The sequence below is a fragment of the Anopheles ziemanni genome, chromosome 3 (genome assembly GCF_943734765.1).
Source record: "Anopheles ziemanni chromosome 3, idAnoZiCoDA_A2_x.2, whole genome shotgun sequence".
NCBI lineage: Eukaryota > Metazoa > Arthropoda > Insecta > Diptera > Culicidae > Anopheles > Anopheles ziemanni.
In genome coordinates, this window is record NC_080706.1 from 53,578,300 (window position 1) to 53,601,001 (window position 22,702).

The window sequence follows — 22,702 nt, forward strand, 5'->3', positions numbered from 1 at the left end:
CAAACGCGACGGAACAGAAATGTTCAGAATGTAGCCCACAAACACAATACATTTTAGTGTTGGCAAAATCGGGATCCGAAGACTCGGTAATTGGCGGATTCAATCGGATCGGATCCCATTTGATAGATTTTACGGACTGCTGTGTACTCCGGAGGTTCGATTCCATTGATTTGGGACTCGTTTGATGTAAATCTATTATATTTTGACTGTATATTGTGCATTCAACTATGTGATCATAGTTTCGCAAGCGATCAAAAATATTTCAAAATTTATTACTTTATTTAAAATAACACTCTCCATCGAGAAACTTGTTTAAAAAAACGATACACCATCAACATATGTTTTCCTGCGTCAAAAGTGAGTTTCTATATGCTCACGCAGGTTCATATCATCTCCGCGATGGCTTCGATGAAACGATGAGTTCGGATTTGGACATTCAAGTACACTTCTTTGATTCGAAAGATTCGAATCTCTACAGGGTTTCGTTTTCCCCACTAGGTTCGATTTTACCACCACTAGACAGAACGAAACTGACAGCAGTGTTGCCGGGAACACAGTCTCTACATTGACACGAGATCTAGACTACAGCGCGACGTCCCGTCACGAAACGAGACATCGCCTGGCATGCGGCTGAACTCCATACGAAAAAAAATTCGTACAAATCGCGCTAGACCAGGGGTCTCCAAACTACGACCCGCGGGCTACATGCGGCCCGCGAGACCCTCTCCTCCTTGGGTAAATGTGGCCCAACGCTACGGTTATTCCACTCAATGCGGCCCGCGTTAAAAAAAGTTTGGAGATCCCTGCGCTAGACGATACCAGGTGTACACGAGATCTAGACTATCACGACGTCCAGACTACAGCGCGACGTTGCCTGACAGGCGCTGAACTCTATGCAAAAAAAAAAATGCAAATCACGCTAGGTTTTTTTTGCATGGAGTTCAGCGCCTGAAAGGCGACGTCGCGTTACGCGACGGTGCAGTCTGGACCCCGGTGGCAAAATGATCATGCTTTCTCGTTCTGTCGGTATCAATTGTCAATTGGGCAGAACGAGAAAGCATGCTGATTTTGCCACTAGGGGAAAGCGTGTCAGAAGTGCTATCTGCAAGTTTGGTGTAATTGTAAAGGTAGGACTAAGGCGGTTTGTATAAAAGGCCAAAAACAGATCCGTGAAAATATACAATAATTGTTCGGAAATCAGCAACGAACTTATACCCAAACTGTCTTTTGAATTCTAAACCACAAAATTCAAACCAATGTGGGTTACATGGGCTCAGTATCGTACTGTTTACTCGTGTCTCTGTATAGACTAACCTTTCAACAAGCAACCTTGGTCCATCTCCTGCTTGTTTTGGGTCGTCTTACCCTATGTTTACATTGGGGTGCGTCCTGCCCCACCGTTCGGGTCATCTTGCCCCACTTTTGTCAACGGAGTCAAATCCAAAAGGTCCTTCGAAAACCTTATTTTATAAGAAATTGACAAGTTTGAAGTGGTTTTTCTTATTTTTCGTACATAAAAAAGATGTTTAAAAATTCAACTATGAAAAAATAGAATGCTTTTAATAAAAAGACGAGAAGAGAAAAATGCTTATCGGTTAAGGGGGGCGTACTGCCCCACTTTACCTTAGTTACAGCAAGTTTTTCCATGGCAGTTTGCTGAAACTCTTGCTGTAACTACAAGATAGCAGCAAAAAATTAAATTTCTGTCAACTGGGTATAGTTATATAAAATTGAATGAACTTAGAATTTAAACACAGAGTGCACATAATATAAAAAGAGAGTTATTTTTCAAAGGGAAATATTCTTAAAGGGTTTCGGAATTAATGTTCGTGGTAAGTTGCTTGATAGTCGCACAATATAGCATTTTGAAAATGTAGCTAATGATAATAAAGTTCTCCTACTAAGATTGCATTTTTTACAAAAAAAAAAATATATAATGTATTTACGAATAATTAATTTAAAAAATTTAGACTTCAAAGTGTAAACACACTGCTAGTGTTATTTAAATCATACCACACAGAAATATATCGAGGAAATCGTATGCTTGTTACAGAACTACAATACGCCACGTGCTCAATTCTTGCAAGCCGCTAATCGGCCACCTGACTGCAATGAACATAAAAACATTCAAAATATTCTTCTTCAAATTGTTTTAAAATATGTACACCATGGCAATGTATTAAGAACGGCCAGTAAGGCTTTGTGGTGTGTTTATCTATTATCATAAGCTGTATGCCTTACTGAAGTTTTTTCCCCTCCCGAAGCTACAATAGTAGTTAGCTCCAATACGTACAAAAAAAGACAATATTCTTCTTCAAAATATAAAAAAAACAAATGTACATCATGCCAATATATTAAGAACAGCCAATAAGGCTTTGGGGTGTGTTTATCTATTAGCTGTATGGCTTACTGAAGTTTTTTCCCCTCCCGAAGCTACAATTGTAATTAGCTCCAATACATACTACTTGTACATACATCCGTTCATGTACGTTTGTAAAGAAACTTCCTTATTGCCCTCGTTTTCGGTCGATTATCATTCCACGTTAACTTCACTTCTGTTAATTGGTTTCATTTCAACAATACACCTTGTTTCTTTGCCTACTCAGCTGTTTCACCTACGGTGTAAAACCATTAACGAATTAGAATGCTAAGCATGTACGCACTTCCGAAACATCATTCACACGTGTGTAAGCATTTAATGCAAAAAGAGGAAAAAAAAATCATAATGATTTAAGATTGAAAATCTATTGCTAACAGCAGAATCAAGTTTTCAAAAATTGCTATTTTGATCCTATACATCTTACTATCTGGGCTTATTTTCATTCAACACTTTGTTTTCGGCACTTTGCTGGAGATATTTGGCTGGGCTGAAAATAGACATTACTCCACACTCAACGCCATGACGCATCACTTCACAGAGGTTATTGTAACCCATTCGTTTTACGGTCAATTTTTTGTTCCTCTCATCAGTTCTGCCGTGATTTGGACGGCTAAGAAAATTTATGTTACGGAAAAAACTTATATCAAATGGCTACGGGTTCTCACCCGTTCCACACTTTCTGTCCCTATGTTCTGAACATCCGGTATGATTTCAGGTGATTTATGATGATTGTAAAACGATAGGATGTTTGACGGGCATTCTTTCAACGGCAACGGCATGTTTTTGTGAAACTGCATGATTTGCCCCGATGTTTCACCAGGATATACCATCTGGTTCGTGGAATATTCTGTGTAAGAACTCAACAGTCATTAATATAACAAGAACTGAAAGATTATTTATTCCGAGATAGAGCTCTTCATGTTTTCTCTGGCCGTTTGCTAGAAACGTTGTGTTTGTTAACCCCATTGTGTGTGTTTTTTGTTTTTTTTTTTTTGCAAACCACAAAACAGCAAAGTGAAGCAGAGATCTGACTTTGACGAACAGCTCTACTGGAGCTTGAATGGTGTTTCCTTTCGTGATGTTTCTGAAAGATCACCAACAGCAAGTGTTCGTCTACTCCTTTCGATTGAGCCTCTAGTTTGCGCGAAAGGATTGCGTTACTTATCAAGCACGATCATGACTTGTCAAAACAGCCATGATCCATGTGCCGTCATTGAGTTGGCTGCGGATCGCATAGCTCTACTACGTGTTGTCTAAGAAAGTATGCTAGCTGGACTAATAATGTGCAGTCCGGTTATCATGTGGTCAGCTGCGCTCAAAATGGGTACATTTTGCAACCTGCAACAATAGGGTGGTGGAGGGGCAGCTGGAAGCCTCCGGCAATTTCATTAACGTTGTAGCGGTTCGATCGGTTTTTTTACGCTTTTAAAATGTTGTACTGAACGAAAAAACGTCTGCTCAACGTGTGGAGGGTAGGAAAAGTTTCGGTTCAGTAGATATTTTTGGAAAGATGTTTTCCAGTTGTGTACACAACCGAAGCAGCGAAGGTAATTATTCTATTCTATTCAGCCTTGTGATTGTACTGCAAGTACTTGTTCTGCAGGTATTGATAAAAATTTCTCCTGGAAAAAAAACCTACCTGTGTACCGCAGATACATCCACGAATGGTGCGTAAATAAGACAACCATTGGGGTGTTGCTCATCACCCACAAGGTTGTATCTAAGGGTGGATTATTTTATAGCACAGGAAATCGATGAAACGAACTGTGAAGGTGATCGTTGACAATCGCTGTGCACATGTACACATTATCTCGGAACATGAGATGTGACGAGTTTGAGAAGAAACCGAATGACCTTAAGTGTGCCGGTAAGAAAAAGTGGTTGAATAATTAATATGAGAAACTCCTTAAAAGCGTCACGCTTAAACACTGACTGGTTTTGATTATTTACCTGCTACAGTTATGCAAAGGTGGCAAGTGTGCCATCACAACAAGAACATGTTGCCCTGTTAGCCATAACGATCTTTGTTTCCCGCAGCCTCGGTGATCCACATGAGTAAAATATTCGGTTCAAATATTGAACATTCATTTGCGTCAACGGTCCAACCCTGGCAGGGTTGGTTTCTTGTTTCCTTCCCAACAGACGGTGTGGTCCATTTTAACTTCTTTCAACTCAAGTTAAATGATAAAAATATTCGATTTATTTGCGTACGGATTATGCGCATGACATCAGTGAAGTGCAACGGCTTTGTCGTGCGATTAAATTCTCCATGATGCGAAACCTGCTTTTCCATCGGAATAAAAATCCCCTGTGCCAGGCGAATTGTATGTCGGATCAGTGTTTAATCAGCCATGACGTCATAGTATTAAGGCGGCCGAGGGCAAGCCTCAGATTCGCAACAACGTTCTCGCGTTCTTCCCCAACGGGCACATGAGGCACATTTTTCTCTTTGTTGTTGCTGTTTTTCGCACGCCATTCATCTCATTAGTTTTTCCTCTCTTGCTTTTGAGGCTCATTTGGGCTTCGATCCATGCTGGCTACTTCCGGCGTCAACGTTCCGCCATGCTTTCCAAAATCGTTCCGGAAAGAACGTAAAGATGTACGCGAGGATCGGCCGTTCGGCGTGGTGTCGTGCCTGTAGTAGTTGTTCGTGCTTGTCGCGTGTGACTGTGCACGTACTGCCACCTCCCGTTTGGGGTCCGCCTCGTGGTGGTTCCTTTGCGCTGGTTCGATGCAACCGGCGACGTGCTGGCAAACCGTTCGGCTCAGTAACGATCGGTTCGCGCAGAGGACAACAGCTCCACTTTTTGGCACCGGTTCTGGTGGCATTTCGCGACATCGCGGTTTCTCCGTACGGTTTTTGGGGACGTTTACTTCGAAAGTGTGGCCTCACTTTTGGCATTTTGAATCGGTCGTTTGATCGCTATCGGCGGTGTGGAAACGGTCAACGTTTTAAAATTCGAACGGAAATCGAATTCCCCCGGCCGCCAACTAACCGCCCAACCAGCTTGGGGTCTGTGCGTCGTGAGTTTCAACGTGAGTGTGGTGTTCACGAAAGTGCTGATTTGGTCGGTTTAGTTTTTTTTCCTCTCCCCTCCCCCCCTTACTATTATTTGTGCTATTGACGAAATCCACACCATACTGCAGCATACTACCATCGGTGACCATCAAATCGCACCGAAGGGAAAGTAGTAGGAAGGACACATTGTACGGTTCGCTAGGTCGCCGCGCGTGGCCTAGGCCTAGGTTCGCTAGGCGTCACCTGCACGCGATACCGACTTCCCCGATCTTCGGGATTGTTTGTGACTGATTGCGCGCCAAGTGCTTGGTTATTGGTTTTGTTGGAACCACCCCCATTTTCGGTGTTTACCTCATCGGGGTGCGATACGCTTGTTTCCGGCCCTGAAGAAACGTGGCGCGTGTCGAATATCCGCGGAACACGCGAAGGAAAATACAGAGTCACAGAGAGATCGCGTTCAGAGCCGGTTGGCGAACCGTACCGAAGTTCATAGGAGCTAGGAGTACTAGGACGAGTTTTGCGTGTTAGATACCCGTCTCCCGAGCATGTCGAGTTTGAATTTTACACAAGATCCGATCGATGATCGATCGATTCGATACCGAAACAGAACATTTTTTCAATATCTTTGTAGCAATCTTTGTAAATATGTATGCCGAAACAAACGGTTCTGCAGACCAGTTGATCCAACAACTCGGATACGGTATTTACGCGTTCTGATGGGTAGAAAACCCGACCCGATACACTCCATACGCAGCACAGTTTTATACGCACCTTTGTTTGTAGACCGGCAGAGAACATTCCGCCGCAAGCAGCGTCCAATTTGCATTCGACAAGGTGACGGACAAAACACACCCCCACAACAGCCTTGCAAAACAACCGCTAGTGAAGAACGTCATCCGAAGGAACTGACACTATGCACGTGTGCATGCACACGGCTGCAGTCGCCGAGTATGTGATTGTACTTGTAGCTAATGACCACTGACTCGGTGGGTTGTGGAGGGAGGGCGCTTTTACATATTTGGGTGGGGGCTTAAAGAGATTGTTGTTGTTTTAATTTTCTCATGGGTGAAGATCGAAACATGCATTACTACTTCGTTCGCACCATTCTCGTCTGGTTGGTTGGCGGCTCTGCAAGTATGGCGCAGTGTATTTTGTTTTGTTTTCCTTTTCGTGTTTGTTTTGCAGAGATCGTGTAATTATTTCACGCTTTCAGCGGTATGCGTTTTCACGATCACTTTGATGCTGGCGACGTGCACTTGCATCTTTTGATGCACCGGTTATGGAGCGTATTGAGGAGTTTTGTTTTTTACGTCCGAAAAACATTATTCAAGAGATGTTGTTCCCTTTATTGTGATCGTTTACATGTGTCTCCATCGAAACTAGAATCGAATTGAACTTATTGAGGGCATAAACTGCGAAATTTATCCGGCAGACAAAAAAACATGACTAAAACAAATGTTTTTCCACTAGTTTGGCTAGTGGACCTATAGAGATAATTTAAACTTAAACGAATATATTCAATGTTAGCCAAATAAATTATGTGGTTTTTTTTTGCTCGGTTCAAAATAATCGTATGTCTAAATTATTCTTTTATTCTTTCGACGTTCTTTCTAGGGGTCTCTTTTTTATTGTTCATATTCCACACGCGGTAGTTGAGAACATCAATGTTACTAATTTTAGTGTTTAGATGTTGTACTTGTTCATTATTTTTTGGCTTAGGGGTGACTATAGAACACTACAAATATCTCTGGCATTCTATCACACTAGCATAAGAATTTATGTGCTTGAAACAATGGCCAATTTAAACATTTTTCTTAAATACCTTTATTACCGAAACACAAAAAATGTTATTCTTTGGTGAGAAAGAGAAGAGATTCACTTCAAAATCAGAATGCTAAGGGTTGTGCTGTTTCTCGTGCATTTTTTGTAATCAACACTTTTGGGAGAAAAAAGATCCCTTCCGTGGATAACATAAATAAAACCGGTATATTTTGCTGCACGAACCGTCGCGCCTCGAAGCTCTAAAATGTTACCGAAAAAGAATCCTTCCAAACAAAACATACCGGTGGTGTATTTTTTTAACCTTTAAACATTTGAGAACATTCTGATGTCCACTAAAGCTTTATTGCTTGCGTGGAGGTTACAGGATCCGATGGAGGTTATCAAAGAGTCTGTCAATTTCAAATATATAAAACTACATCCGTATAACCGTAGGAACATGGAAACATTCACCCGAGTTTGCACTTTATGCTGGTATTAAAATGCAAATGTGTTGGTCCTCTCATTTTCTGCTGGGTGCATTCAATCGAAATGTCACAGTAACATATCAATTTATGTGCCTGAAACATTAAACAATTTTTTTTTAAATTGTATCTCAATTACTGAAAGATAAAAAACGTTTTTCATTGGTAAGAAAAGAAAAGATTCACTTTGGTTTTTAATGCTAATGGTTGGTGTGTTTCCCGTGCGCGATTGGCAGTTAAGCCTGCCAAAGAAATAAACTAGCTTAAATATAAATTGGCAGGAGATATTGTAAGCTGCTTGGGCTTTCACCTTTATCCTGGTAATAAAATGCAAATGTGACAGGCCTCCTTTCTGCTGAATTAAAATGTGTAACCGCTCCATAGGTATAAATTTACTTTGTCTTAGTTCACAAGTAATTTTCTTTCCCATTTCCTGAACAGTTCAACACACTTAAAAGCAAAAAAAACATTATCAAGGAAATTTATTACCTTATCACGGATGCACTCTTTCCAACTCACTCGTATGGGTTGTAGGTTAGTTGAAATGACTTGCCAACTTGGTACCATGCGAACTGGTTGCCGGGTGGAAAGTGTGCCAGAATTTAAAGCAAACGGTTTTTCGTACGGAAACTCAACACTACCGTGTTCAGCGAAGCGCATCCAATTTTGCGTGCCCCGTGCCTTATGCTCGGCTTCCGTGGCACGCACTCGAGCTTTTACACACCTCGATGCACACACTTGTTGACCCTCTAGCTGTTGTTGCGTAGAGCTAGGTGTTAATGATGGGATCGATCGCGCTCTCCCTCCCATTTGGTGTTATCAGTCAGAATGCTCCGTTCGCATCGGTTCTCCGCGTTTGCCGGGGTGGTTCAACTTGACTGCATGAATCACATCATGTTGGGCGGTTGAATGGGCGATTGATCGACAGGATGACGGTACATGCCCATGCTTTCAAGCTCACGGACGGCACGCGCAATGATAAATTATCTCACCAGCAAACCACGCATGGCGAGCGGCGCGTGGCAGGCCTTAGGACTAAACTTGTTTCGGAAGGTGCCGCAAGGACGTTCGAAAACTGTCTTCTTATACACTGAATGGGTTAACCTTGAACGCACCGAAGGAACCACTTGAGGGGCCTGGCCAATACGTATTACGTAATATAGGCTAATCTCCTGCAGCTGCGTGTGCGTGTTAGCGAATTCAGTTGTATGTTTTTATTTCTCTCATTGCCATAATGTGTTGTTTTTTCGGAACTGATTCCATTATCACTCCTTTTTGTTCCGATGAACTTGTTTGCAGAGTAGTACCAGCAGAGCCTTTGCTAAAACTATAAGTGGCATCGTACCGGGCCGTAGTGTAACCAGTTTCAGTTGATCCCTTCCAAGTGAAACACGCGTTCGCTTCTGCAATAAAAGAAAGGCTTCTGCAGCTAACTGACAAACGTTCAACTTTTCCGATTCCATACCTAAGTATACCCTGAAGATGGCAACCAGCGCAAACGGTGCTACCCTGTGGCTGATCCTGCTAGTCCTGCCGATTCATCTGCTCGAGGCACAATACTTCGGGCAGCAGTTGAAAGATGTCATCGAGTGGAAGGCAGCCGATTTCGTGTTTCCATCGGAAAACGCCCGTAACGAGGCGTTGGCCTCCGGGCGGTACGTGCCAGAGAACTGCATACCGCTGGACATGGATGTCGATTATTCTAGTGAGTTTCGTCGGGGTTTTGGTACCGTTGGCATCGGCATTCTGTAATTGCATCTACCATTCGCTTTTTCGTAGATCCCGCCCGATCACGTCTGTTTGTGACCATTCCGCGGTTTGTTACCGGTGTTCCTTACACTCTGGGCCGTGTCAGTCGCACCCAGGGAGCTTCTGGACCGTTGATCGAGCCCTATCCGAACGCTGCCATTCAGGAACGACCGGAAAGCAACAATTGCCAAGGAATAGTGTCCGTGTTTCGAGTGAAGGTAAGCGTAGGCAGCTGTTGTTTGTTGAATCTGCTATGATGGTAATATCTGCTCACCAATCAGATCGATGAATGCAATCGTCTCTGGGTGCTGGACACTGGCAAGATTGGTGAAAACCGTATCTGCCTTCCGCAGCTGGTAGTGTTTGACATGAAAACGGACCAAATCATCCATCGCTACCAGATTCCTGCCGATCAGCTCGTATGCGAACTGTCGCTGTTGGTGAACCTGGTAATGTGGTGCATCCTGCGCTTGGGTGGAGTTTTATTTTCGTTGCCCTTCTAATTTTCCTTTTTTTTTCTCCAGTTGGTTGATGTCCAGGATCCTTCTCCACTCGGATCTTGCCAGAATACGAAGGTCTACATGTCGGATGTCACCGCGTCGGCGATGATTGTGTACGATATGGCGCGTGGTAAATCGTGGCGCATAACGAACAAGCAGATGTACCCAAACCCCGACTACGGCACATTCACCATTTCCAACGAAAGTTTCGACCTCATGGACGGCATCGTTGCCATGGCACTGTCGCCACGCATTCCGTCCGATAATGTGGTGTTCTCCGGTTACGGCCAAAATCCGAACTGGCGTCCATCCAGCGATCGCTTGTTGTACTTCCATGCGCTTGCATCGGTGACGGAGAATGCAGTACGCGCTTCGGTGCTGCACAACGACACGATGTGGGAGGCGGACGTCGAAGCTCAACCACGTGCGTTCCGTCCAATTGGTATCCGCCCCTCGCAGTCTGTGGCGGAAGCGATGGATAGCAATGGGAACTTGTTCTTCGGGCTGCTGAGTCAGAATGCAATTGCTTGCTGGGACTCGACCACACCGTACAATCCGGCGAACATGCGTATCGTGTCGCAGAACAGCGAAAAGCTGCAGTTTCCGAGTGGGGTGAAAATTGTACGAAACCGCAAAGGCGTTGAAGAGCTGTGGGTATTAACTTGCCGCTTTCAGAAAGTGATGACCGGATCGTTGAATACCAATCAGACCAATTTCAGAATACAAGCCATACAGATTCCGGAGGTGCTAGGCTTTAAAAGTTCCTGTAGAGTGTAACGAGCACCGTTGTAACGGAAGATTGAGTGCAAAATAAACTAACACCCATGTGTTAATGAAAATGTTAGTTTCACCATGTAAGTTTTATTCCTAAAAGTATTGAGAGAGAATACATTTATTGCATGCATGTCGCGATCGATTGAAAACATCAGGGCTCCAACCAACTGAGCCGTGTATGTGCCCCACTGCTCTAGAGCTTTAAGTCTACCACACAGCAAAACCGAGCCCTGAAAAGTGTTAGAGAGTTAGAGAGCTGGTTTGATTTTCATAATGACGAAATCTGATAGTGAAGAGTTTATGGAAACTATCACTACCTTCTTTGTATCCTTATGGTCATCTATAAACTAAAGGTCTAAAGTCACGCGGTATGTTAAATATTTCATGTACTACATAGTATTATACTTCAACAATATTTTTTTTCTTTTACGAAAAAGACTGTTATGTGTTTGCAACGATTCAAATGCTTCGTATAAATTTTAAATGATGTACTAAATTCATTTCGAACGAAACCAACCTTCTCAACTATTACCTACTGCACCAGGTGAAATTGTAACTTTCAGACGAAATGGTTCGGTTGTTTGAGAAGTTTGTTAGTAAACTTTCCTAGATCCATCAGTGAAATAATCTAATCCAATCCGCTAACTGATTCTTCAAACGTGTTTTTTCAAATTGCTGTACTAAAACCTGTCTGACACGTGTCACGCACGTTACGTTTGTTTCGATGCGCGACCTATGTGGCAACTAGTGATGGGATATACCGTAGCTAGAGGAACAATGTGGATCTAGATATTTTCGTCGGAATACATCAACATTAATGAATCTTTGGGACTCATGAATCTCTCATTAAAAGAAACATGAATCTCGAAAACGAACCAAAGAGTTATTCAGATTCGTGAACTGGTATTGTATTATGGACTCTTGTTACTGGTATTGTTCTTCTATGAGCTCGTACAAATCACTCGATGATGATACCCTATTCGGTTGATATTAGTGGTGCCGGATTTTGTGCAGCCATCAACTGCCCAACCAATCTTTGTCCTGCCATAATCTCAGACGGGCCTTTGAAGGATTCCATAGGGATATTTTTCAGATAGACATAACGTTCGTTTCGTTTATTTCGGTTGGTTTTCGACCATCGTGATGAATCGGGGGGGTCCGTGACAGCCGAGCGGTAGCGCCGGTTAGAAAATCGGCCCATGAGCGCCGGGGCTCACCACCTCGACGGCGTGGGTTCGAATCCCAACCGAGACCGGACCCTCCCCGGTACGAGAGGAGTGACTATCCACGTACTACAACAGGGAAACAAGTCTCGTAAGCCCTTAACGAGCAGGCCAAGTTACGCCAAGAAGAAGAAGATGAATGTCCACAGATACTCCGGGAAACAACATACTTTCGCGTGTATTACCATGAGCTCTATATCCGTTAACTGCTGTGTATTGTGCCTGTCCGTGCAGCATAGGGTGATAAATTTGGAAACAATCATTAAAGTTACATTTTATTGGCTTTAAGCATGTTCCTTTGTGAGTGTTGAGGTTCTCCTCACATAGTTGTTACGAACGCTGGTCTTTGCTCCACTGCCTGATGGTTTGTAACTGCTTGCCTCTTACGCCAACCTTTCTGCATGGAATGCTCCGGCATGTATTCGTGTATTTCTAGCGAACTGTCTAGAACTCCCGCGACTATTTCGTTCAAGAAATATCTTACAGATTAATCCATAAATTGTTGCGCGACCGGGGTGCTTGTCTACATCAGGAAGTTGGTCTATTACCTGTTGCATAAGTAGTGGGTTGAAAAGATGTTATTTTAACCACGCTGCGTCTAAATTCCCGCAGAGTTCTTCGCCCGTCAGTTCCCTCGTCAGTTCCGTCGCTTTTGGAGCCTTAACATTGCGCACTTTTTATGACAGATTGTTCAGAATGAGTTGCGGTCTCCCTTACACCTGTCGTAGCTCACGGTTCTTGTAAACGCACCAAATTTTCACTATTGGTGTATCCGCAAACTTTATTGAATGCCATATATGATCGATGCCGTATATATGAGAAGTGGGGCCAGTCTTCAGTCTTGCCATTAAGGACCGGCAACTTTTAGGAAATACCGAGCCGGACACGGAAACTTCACGTTTCTTTCTTGTTCTCTATCTATGCGTGGACCTTACAATTCTAGCGGCAGCACAAATTGCAGCTTGGTTCTTTTAACACTCAATGTCCAAAGTCTCGCGATGGAGTCGCCTAGCACTCCACTTCACTTGTCTTTAATTTTCACTTGTCAATGGTGAGTTAATACGCATACTACTTTTTCAAGACGAATGACTTCTTGAGGATATTATTTTTGAGATTTTTTTCCCCAACGTAACAAACGCAACGACTTTTAGTAGAAAATATTTATTTATTAGGACTATCTATCAAACATGTAATCAGCTCAAAAACTAGTGTTGTTGCTCCAGATAATGTCTTCACTTGGTGTCGTCTCTCGTGCAACTGAACTTGCTATCTGAAAACTTCCATAAGCCCGTTAAATAGAGTCATTTATGACCGAAAGCAACGCTAGCAAGTTCTCTATGATTGGTCACTAGCAGAGCTAACCAGTATTATCTCAAAATCCATTTTCGATAAGCAGATACGCGCGTGTATCCAGCCGGATTCAGCTATGCGTCATCCACCGTGAATGCATCACACACCAGTATTTTCCCGAATCCATTGACGATAAGGTGATACGCGTGTGTAGCCAGTCGGATTGATGGAATCGCAATTATGAGTAATGAGCGATGCAATGCCAACCAGTGTTTCTACTCGTCGCTCAGAAACGGCGAAAGCCGCTCCGAGATCTCCGTTGCACACGTTAGAACGTTGAAGGGTATCTTCGGCGCAGAAATGATTGGGTAAGGTGATCTGAAAGATTCCGACGCAACGGGAGTCTCCAATAACGCGCTGATATCCAACCTTCAAAAAGTCGGAACGGACTTGGCCTGCAGAAATTATAGATCATAAAGGCGATGTGCGAAATTGGAGAATTGGGTTCCAAAATTAACTCACCATTGACGGTGTTGAATCCAAAACCAACTACCATGCCTTCCTCATTCTCGTACGGTAGGGTACGGCCCTGGAGTGGAAGCTGTATGGGTTGCACCAGTTCGGTAAATACAACCGGCGATGGAAGTACGATGAATCCGATGTCGTTTGCTCGGTTAGCCATGTTGAATGATGGATGCGCGATAGCCTGCGTCGAGATCTGTGTCGTAAGTTGCCCGAAGACAGTACTTCCAAGGCCCACTTCCCATCGTACGTAACCAGCAATGTTTTGGGCTGCCGTTAGGACGTGACGGTCTGAAATCAAAGACCCTCCTCCAAAGAAACCAGTCATGGCCGAGTCAACGTAAACCACGTACGCGTTGTATGGGGCTTTGGCAGCATATGGTCCATTAACGATACGCGAACTTCCGTTTGGTGAAATCTAAAACAAAATTAACTAATTTTATTAACACAAAAAACTCTACTGGCCGTATTTATTCACCCACTTCTAGCGTGACCACGCTGCATATCGTAGCGGCGATAAAAAATCCGATAAAACTTTTCATACTGATTTTGTTGTTCTGAACACTTACTCCCGGACACATAGCGAAGTAGTGAAGCCTATGCCTTATATATGGCGCTTGGTAGCGTTTCCGTGTCGATCGTTCTGGTTTATCAAGCGATAATCTTGGTCGAAACGTCTTGCATCGAATCTCCTGTTTATCAATCATGTTTCCAGCCAGGTTTTTGCCATTTAGTCATCGTCTGGCATGGGCTGGTGAAAATCGATAAGCGATCCATCACAATCTAGCTTGACATCTGAAAACCCTAGCTGAGCTGTATAATGTTGTCGAAATGATAGAGATTTCCTGAATGAATCCGGGTTAGAGCGATAGCAAATTTCTTTTTTATCTTCACCTGCTTGCATAGTGAAAGCTATTAGCAACTACATTACCTTACGAAATATGCTTGACAATTTTTTTAAAATAACCAGAAACACATGTTTTGAAATGACAGAAGGTATATTACCAAATTTACTAAAAATCATACGACTTAACTTTTAATCGATATCCAATGCTTGCGCATTCTGATTCTCGTAGATTTACTCTAAGTGCATGTGAAACAATAAATTTACCATCGTCGTTCATTAAATTGAAACAATAATTAGAAAGGGCGAAATCTATCGAATCTTGATGTTGATTCACTAAACCTACCACTTGGAACACCAAATGGTGTGATCATCACCAAAGTGGATAATTCATAGGTCTTTAGGATCTACCGTAAAGAACGCTTGGATGTTTGTAGTAGACACGACCAGTCGAGATGTCGAGCCCCAGAAAAAAATGCTATAACGGCCCTCAGTTGCTTACCAGCTTGAGGATAATTTATCTAGTCTCTGACCAATTGTCGAAATATTAATACAAGAAATAATATAATGGGGGGTTCGCTACAGCCGAACGATTATGCTGGTAAGAAAATCGGTCCACAAGTGCCGATGTGGTCCCTCGAAAGCGAGGGTTCGAATCCCTACCAAAACCGGACTATCCCCTGTACGAGAGGACTACGTACGTAAAGGGTACAAGTCTATTAAGCCCTTAACGGGCAAGCATGACCGAAGGCGGTCGTTACGCCGATAAGTAGGAAAAGAAGAAAAAAAGAAGTAAAGAAAGAAGTATAATAGTAGCTGTGTACTTTATAATCGGTCGTTGTGCTAACACCACGAAAATGATACAAAAGTTTGATTTCCAAGCAAAAAAATCGTTTTTTTTTCGGTAATTAAGTATAATATTTCTTGATTTTTCTAAGCTCCTTTGTTCACAGTTCGAAGTAAGTAAGTTCTCCATGAATATACTGCATGTACGGATGCTGGTTGGTCAGTCTAATCCTTGGAAAAAGCTTTTGAGCAAAGACTAGGCACGTGGATTGAAAACAAATTTTAAACCTTCTGTCAAAATTACGGTCGCAGAAATAAACCTTTCTTCTATCAACTGCGGTCAAATTTTCCAGTGGGGTGCCAAGATTATGTATGTTCGAAACACGAGGTAACATCCCCTATGTTTTGTGGCCATATTATTTTTGTATTTTTTTTGTTTTCGACTTTTTGTTAAAACGTCTAATTTGCTAGTTGAATTATGACATGCATTAGGCCGAACCGTCGTGAGAAATGCGTGAAAATTTCGAATGTATTTTTCCAATTTAAAATTTTGCTTCTATGATAGCTTTTTTACTTTTCAAACTACTGCTAGGCTTTTTATTAAATTATTTTCGGTAAAAGAGTAAATGAGGCCCCGGGCTAGATTCTCCTCTTCCTGCTGGTTCACATTTAGCGCCTGAAGCTATGCAAAGCGCGACACATGCATTCGTTTCGAATTTTTGAACGCTAACGGTTCGCTTAAAAGACCATAACGGTTTAAACTAATCACGCAGTGGAGGTTGAATGTAGATTAATATACTTTTACATGTTAAGTTACTAGTAAGTAAACTATACCACACATGATGGACAGCATGAAACAATGAGTTTAGCCGAAGAAATGATTTGGAAACGGCGGCGCGCCCGCAGCGAGCGAAGCGAGCGGACTGCGCTAGGTCTACCGAAAAAGAGAGTTTGTTATAGTTTTGAGAAATAAGGGGGGCCCGTGGGCCCCCCTCATACCGCACCCCTAGGTTGATTGCGTAGCCGAAATTAACGGTACACACTACGGTTCAAATACTCGTAGGTTAAATTTAACGAATTAATGTATCACCAATTGCATACATTCAGTTTAAACGTCCACAAGAGGTGTAGCCACGATCGAAAACATGGCGGCCGGGGCCTCATTTACTCTTTTACCTTATTTTCAGTTATTGGCACTCAATGAAGTGACAACGACTTTTTTAATTTCATTTTTTTTCTACACATTCGAAGCAATTTTTCGAAATGAATTCACCTTTTCATACAGTCATCTTGGTAACAACATAACAAAAACAAGAAAACGGTTAGCATGAAACCTGATGGTACCTAACCACCTTGGTTTGATGATTGAAAACAAATACGTGCCTGCGGTGGATTTGGCATTTTTAACACAACAAGTTTAACGCAGCCAGCAGTAACATCCAGCTGAATTTTGAGGTGATTTGGTGTTAAAAATGACGAAACTGTTAGAATGGTTGGTCGCAGCTGCCTGCTTTCTAAGTGTTTACGTTGCTATCATCCTGCGGCAAGTGAAACACGAAGTATTAGAGCAATACATGTTCGAAATACAACTTTCGCCTTTATTCCTGCTGGTTTTGTTCGGGGTAAGATTCTTTAAACAATCATATTTCTACCGTTAAAGAAACCAACATTCTGATATCTCCATTATTCTTACAGGTATATTCCGCAACAGTCGTCTTATACCGGACTTTCACCTTCAACAACTGCGAAGAAGCCGCGAAGGAGTTGATGCAGCAAATCAAAGAAGCTAAAGCAGATTTGCGAAGCAAAGGTCTTGTGATAAGCGACTAGGAGTCGAGTGTTATTTGATCAAATGTGTAAATATGCAACAGTTTATATAGCGATCGAATACATAACTTGATCGATGTTTTAAATAAATCTATGTTGATTGTATGCATTTTGGTCGCTTTCTTTTGCTTACTTTCTAGTTAAATAAATTTTGTAAGAGTTAAACAAACTAGGGACTCTATTTTGCGCAATGCATTAACGAGAGCAAGGAATTCTATTTTGACCAATGCATTTTGGCTATAATGGGAAGGGCCCCCCATATAACCACTATTTTAAATAAAAATGCGCCCTAACCTTTTGTATAGCGTTAATATCGATTTATGTATGTTAGTTTAATGTCATGTTTGGAATCGAATGTACCAGTATTTTTGGATAATAGAATCCTAGTTTTGTGGGGTTTTGCGATAAAGTTCAATCTATATCGAAATAGAAGTGAAGTTAAGAATTATCAAAACGTTACATGATTTTTTAGAGCTCAAACAAATGTTTTTTCTCGATTTAAAAAGTGGCCATATTTTATGCAAGGAAATCTGGTTTGGACTGACACGAAATTTCTATTATTTATTTAACAATGATAATGTAAATAGAATAGATAATGTTTCCGAATTATTTAAAAGATTATTTAAATCGCGAAAAACATAAAAGATGCATTTTTTAGTGTAGCCAAAACTGGTACACAAGGGCCAAAGCGACAAGAAGTATGTTCAGTAATTGATAGTTTGTCAGTGAAAACATCCAATAAAATCGAAAATGTGAATTTTATTGCATGTTTCGATAGCTACTCTACATTACCATACCAAGTTTATTATTATATGATCGATACAATCAGTGCAATATTTTGTTTGTGACCCTTTACTAATGAAACCAAAACTGGCATTTCCCCCTAGCTCTTATTTTTCTGCTGCATGTTATTTACGAATTTCAAACAATTTATATGAATTAACTTCGAAATGCAAAAGTAGAATCAAGCGTTCTTAATTCTTTAGTAGAATTCATATGTGGATTACATAGCGTTTCTACCGTGTTACGATCAGGGCCCGTTTATCAAAACCGGCTCTGAAAGAATCCCGAATTGATACATAAAAAATGTTCTGTGTGCACTTGAGATTCAGCCTCCAAATACCGGTTTCGTTTAGCCCAACTTTTTGTCGAAATCGAAAAAGAGCGAAATTTAATAGAAGTCAAAGATGAACTTAAAATGTGTAATACACGTGATTTCGAGTGAAATTCGATCAAAAGTGTAGCTACTAAGAAATTATTGTTATAAGTCACCTGCACGTGATTGTAATAGTACAGAACGATGACTAAGCTCGTTGTCGCCAATCCAATTGTTATTGATGTCGTGATGACTGCGAAGGTGAATAGAAAACGAAATTCTTCGCTTTGAGGTTTGGTAGCAAATATGATAAGTAGTTGGCAACTAAAATTCGGTTTACATAAGTTCTATTTTAGTATGTTATATAATTTATTTAATAGAAATTATGACTTAAGTTATTTTTTACATATGCATTTTAAACAATACATAACACATTAGCATATCATCCAACACGAACCTTTCACTTAATCGATAACATTTTTCTCATTCTGGTTAATTGTTTTCCAATGTTCTAACCAATGTTTTGCCCTCAACAAATGACTAATAGAAAACAACCATAAAAAAAGAAGCAAGGAAAGCTGTAAAAACGCAAATAACGAGCCTTTCAGGTCGCCCCGGCTTATGCGGCGGAATGTTCCCAAGCGAGATGGGCAACTTGCTGTAAATTGTGAATGTAGCGAAACAAAGAAAGGCTACAGGGTTGTTTGGCCTGCTCTCGCGAACGTAAAGCAAACGGGTCATGCATAGCGTCCGGTTTACAACCCTCAGCGCTTCCACCGACACACCCTGTCTCATTGAACGGTTCCGTGGGCTAACGATGGTCAGATCCCGTGCAACCAGCTCCAACTCGTTCAGTCAGAAGCGGCATTTCCAGTGGGAAAGGTGTATTATCTTTGCGTCGCTCGGGGTTTCGCTTTGGATCTGGTAGATCTAGTGCTTTCGGAAGAGGCAACGTACGATCATAACCTGTTTGTGGCAGAAGCTCCTCAAAGCTTGTGCTTGAAATTCACTCGTTAGTGTTAGTGACGCATTTAGGTGTAACCTGCAGCAAACTGTTGTTCCATCATATCCCGGCAAGATGCTGTACAAGAGCTTTCTTCTACTGAGTGTTTTCGCTGTCGCATGCTACGGACAGTCGCGGGTAAGTGCGTTAACGCGTTCATTAGCGCCACCGTGTCGAACGATCGTGAATGATCACACACCTTAGCTTCTTATGAAGGAGGTCATACGCCCGGGCCCAAAAAAAGTACAGCGACGTACGATCAAGTTGGTTGAACCGAGGGTACTTTACACGCGGCGCGCCATTTAAGGTGTGGCCGGTACGATCGCAAGCGGCGTGGAAATATGCTGTCTGCTTCCCTCGCGCTTTGTATGTATTTGTTATGCTGGCCGCGTTAGAATGCATTCCTTTAATCGCTTGGGTCAAATTGTATGACTACACGGTCAAAGTAACCTTTTCTAGAAGTATGTACATAGAGTATTTCTTTTCGGTTGAAAAATATTAAGGGAGAAACGACCTTATCACAGGAAAATGTTAAAACACATGACTGCTAATTTGGACGGACGCGCCATGATAAAGTGTGGAGAATCGAGCGTGTTCGTTATGCTCAATCAAACATTTAAATCCCACGACTTGTGGATATGAAATGGACAATTATAAATCAACTAAAACGTCCATATTATTTCTATTGTGACTTGCTCTGCACGCGGAATGGTACCTTACTTTTATTACTCTTCCATAGTTTAAAAAAACAGTAGTCATAATTAACCTTGTCCATTAGCATGCCCCAACTTTGTTATGCCAAGGCGCACTTGTTGAAAGTGTCGAATAGCGGTCAAACAAAAACTCCACCCGCGTCCCTCAGAGCCTTCCGCGCCGAATATTATGTCGTTTTTTGCACGAACACTTTTCTTCGTTTAAATACCACCCGTTAGCTGAAGGTTGTCGCAAATTTACCTGACGACATCGTCCGCACACGGAAAGAGCGTGAAAAAACTGCATTAATCATCCACCCGGCGTGCTCCAAGGTCTCGAAAACCGTGGCCGGCCAATTGCTGTTCTGTTCTATTTCCATGACCCGCGAGGCAAGAAACCAAAAGCTGAAAAGGGGTTCTCCATTGGTGTGCTGGAAACGGTGTTCCATTTTTTAGGTTACTGTTTCTTGGGGGCAATCGATTGAACACGTGTTACGTAGTGGACCAGAAAAGAAACTCAAAGAATGCTGGAAATTCACTGTGACAACACCCTGATGTATTTTTTGTAGCAAGTAATAAAAATACCGATATACTAACTGGCATTTGAATCATGCAACCTATAATCGAGATAATATGCAATGACGGTTGGTTTGCCATTTTTTCAACAGCCATGGGCTTGACGATTGTGAAATTATCCAACAGGCAAAATGTGTCTTACTGTTTTCTAACAGTAAAAAAATGCTATTTATGATTTTCTTATTTAGTTTTTGATAGTTACAACACAGTTATTTTCTTGTTTAAAACATTAAACATAACCATAACCTCTGAATATCTTCTGCCATCGAAAATTTGTCTTGAAAAAACAGTTTCTTGCAGAATCAATCACAGGATGTTTAAATAAATAAATTTAAAATTTTCAAGGATTATTTCGATATTTATAATTATTTTTCATTGAAAACGATATAGAAATAGATATAAAATATAAAATATCTGTTAAGCGACAAGATGTTCATGTCGGTAACAAACCAAACTGTTTTGATACCTATTGTGGTTCTAGGCCATGTAACCTGAACGGGGGACGAGTATTGTTTTTCTTACTTATTTACTTGTTTTTATTATGTTCACGTTGTTAACCCGTGTTTAACATCTGAAGGATGCAACATGCATGCAAATGAGTTTTGAACAGTTGGAATCAAGGCGAAATGATATTTAAAAATGATCTTCTGCTGGAAGGATAGCCACTGACATTCATAGACTATTCATCATTCAGCACTAAATGCTGATTAATTCCTTTGTTGTACTCGATCTACCACGCGATCGGTGTTATATAATCATACTTGACTGTGGTGTTTAATGTTTGATAAAGAGAATACTTTGGAAGAAATGACATCAGTCAAGTATGACGAGCTCTTCTCGGGCAGCGTGTTCGTATGACTGACCAATGTCATTTAAGTGAACTAGCACGTATGATCATAGACCAATGAATATGTGGCATGTATACTTTTTGCTATGTTATAGCACCTTCGGTTGTTACCGTAAACGGGAGCTGAAGCAAAGTTTTAGGGGGAAACGAAATGATGATCACCGATGAGAAATACACTACCCCCTGGCACGCTATACCATTTATTTAAGTGGAGGTATCTTGCTGGAAGGTGACGTTTAAATGTGCATACAATCGGTTGCACAACAACGGATGACAGAATGGAAGTGAGGTGGCTATTTTAATGATATGCTACAATTGTTTGTTCAACATGCAGGTGCCCGTCTACGTTTACTACGAATCACTCTGCCCGGATAGTGCAAAGTTTGTCAACGACCAGCTGTACCCGGTGGCCACGTCGAAGGAGTTTAAACAGTACATGGAACTTCATTTGGTGCCGTTCGGCAAGTCCTCGTACGCGACCAAGGGCTCGGACGTCACCTTCGAATGCCATCACGGTGAGAACGAGTGCTACGGCAATAAGGTGCACGCCTGCGCCATCGAGCACATCCAGGGTAATTCGTATCAGCCAGAAATGTCCCGTGAAAATCTCACTCTCGAGTACGTCAACTGCCTGATGGAGCGAGCCCAGTTCAAGGATGGCCCGTTCCCGCTCAAGGTTTGTGCTGAGAAGGTGAAAATCGACCAGGCGGACGCGATCGAGAAATGTGCCGCCGAAAACGAGGGAAGCATACTGCTGAAAAAGTATGGCGATGCGACCAACAAACTTCAGCAGCCCCTAAAAAGTGTGCCCACCGTTGCCTTCAAGCAGGTATGGTTGTATAATTAACTGATCGTTCCAAGCGCAATTTATTCAATATCGATCTTTCGTTTCAGACGTACGATGAGGAATTGCAGAAACTATCGGTGAGCAGCTTCCGTCACGCATTGTGCAAAAATCTAAGCCCGCAACCGGTGGCATGTCTTGATCTACCCGGATCAGCATCTACAATTAGTTCGTTTGCCGCGATCATCACTGCTGCCGCCTTGTTCATCGCTAGACTATTTTAGAAATACTTCCAGGGCATCTAGCGAGCAAATACTTAAGTCATGCATTCCAGGTGTTAACGTATAATTGATGTGTGGGCTTTTTCTGGTTCTTAAACAGAAAAACTAGTTTTTTTTATTGCCACACTAGAATTCTGAACACACATTGATTATGTACGCACTGCCGATCCGCATTATCCGTCCAAAAGAAGTGTTGTAGCACACAGTTGTGTGCATGATGTTTTAAATATATGAACAAAAGAATTCGTCGCCGTTCTGGCATGATC

The 22,702-nt window shown here is 41.9% G+C and overlaps 4 protein-coding genes across 4 annotated transcripts; 3 read left to right on the forward strand and 1 right to left on the reverse strand.

Annotated features, from left to right (window-relative positions):
- The first annotated feature begins 9,124 nt into the window (after nt 1-9,124).
- Nucleotides 9,125-10,668, forward strand: LOC131285000 (protein yellow-like). Its single transcript, XM_058313860.1, has 4 exons — nt 9,125-9,347; nt 9,422-9,609; nt 9,673-9,840; nt 9,916-10,668. Exons 1-4 carry the CDS (start codon nt 9,125-9,127, stop codon nt 10,666-10,668), a joined length of 1,332 nt encoding a protein of 443 aa, XP_058169843.1.
- Nucleotides 10,669-13,337: 2,669 nt separating this feature from the next.
- Nucleotides 13,338-14,281, reverse strand: LOC131285001 (collagenase-like). Its single transcript, XM_058313862.1, has 3 exons — nt 14,270-14,281; nt 13,701-14,118; nt 13,338-13,633 (listed from the first exon to the last, which is right to left on the reverse strand). The coding sequence occupies exons 1-3, from the start codon at nt 14,279-14,281 to the stop codon at nt 13,338-13,340; spliced, it is 726 nt and encodes a 241-aa protein (XP_058169845.1).
- A 2,445-nt stretch (nt 14,282-16,726) lies between these two features.
- LOC131286833 (dolichol-phosphate mannosyltransferase subunit 3) lies at nt 16,727-17,241 on the forward strand. The gene is made up of 2 exons (XM_058315835.1): nt 16,727-16,952; nt 17,026-17,241. The coding sequence occupies exons 1-2, from the start codon at nt 16,803-16,805 to the stop codon at nt 17,158-17,160; spliced, it is 285 nt and encodes a 94-aa protein (XP_058171818.1). The 5' UTR covers nt 16,727-16,802; the 3' UTR covers nt 17,161-17,241.
- Nucleotides 17,242-19,331: 2,090 nt separating this feature from the next.
- Nucleotides 19,332-22,699, forward strand: LOC131286831 (GILT-like protein 1). The gene is made up of 3 exons (XM_058315833.1): nt 19,332-19,394; nt 21,706-22,200; nt 22,266-22,699. Exons 1-3 carry the CDS (start codon nt 19,332-19,334, stop codon nt 22,437-22,439), a joined length of 732 nt encoding a protein of 243 aa, XP_058171816.1. The 3' UTR covers nt 22,440-22,699.
- The last annotated feature ends 3 nt before the right edge of the window (nt 22,700-22,702 follow it).

Bases quoted from the DNA above. Each gene is read 5' to 3' on its own strand.
- LOC131285001 (XM_058313862.1), bottom strand. The intron at 13,634-13,700 runs GTGAGTTAATTT...TAATTTCTGCAG, and splicing joins TGGATTCAACACCGTCAATG to GCCAAGTCCGTTCCGACTTT.
- LOC131286831 (XM_058315833.1), top strand. From the start codon at position 19,332: ATGCTGTACAAGAGCTTTCTTCTACTGAGTGTTTTCGCTGTCGCATGC. The intron at 19,395-21,705 runs GTAAGTGCGTTA...TTCAACATGCAG, and splicing joins CATGCTACGGACAGTCGCGG to GTGCCCGTCTACGTTTACTA. The intron at 22,201-22,265 runs GTATGGTTGTAT...CTTTCGTTTCAG, and splicing joins CCACCGTTGCCTTCAAGCAG to ACGTACGATGAGGAATTGCA.
- LOC131285000 (XM_058313860.1), top strand. From the start codon at position 9,125: ATGGCAACCAGCGCAAACGGTGCTACCCTGTGGCTGATCCTGCTAGTC. The intron at 9,348-9,421 runs GTGAGTTTCGTC...GCTTTTTCGTAG, and splicing joins CATGGATGTCGATTATTCTA to ATCCCGCCCGATCACGTCTG. The intron at 9,610-9,672 runs GTAAGCGTAGGC...CTCACCAATCAG, and splicing joins TGTCCGTGTTTCGAGTGAAG to ATCGATGAATGCAATCGTCT.
- LOC131286833 (XM_058315835.1), top strand. From the start codon at position 16,803: ATGACGAAACTGTTAGAATGGTTGGTCGCAGCTGCCTGCTTTCTAAGT. The intron at 16,953-17,025 runs GTAAGATTCTTT...TTATTCTTACAG, and splicing joins TCCTGCTGGTTTTGTTCGGG to GTATATTCCGCAACAGTCGT.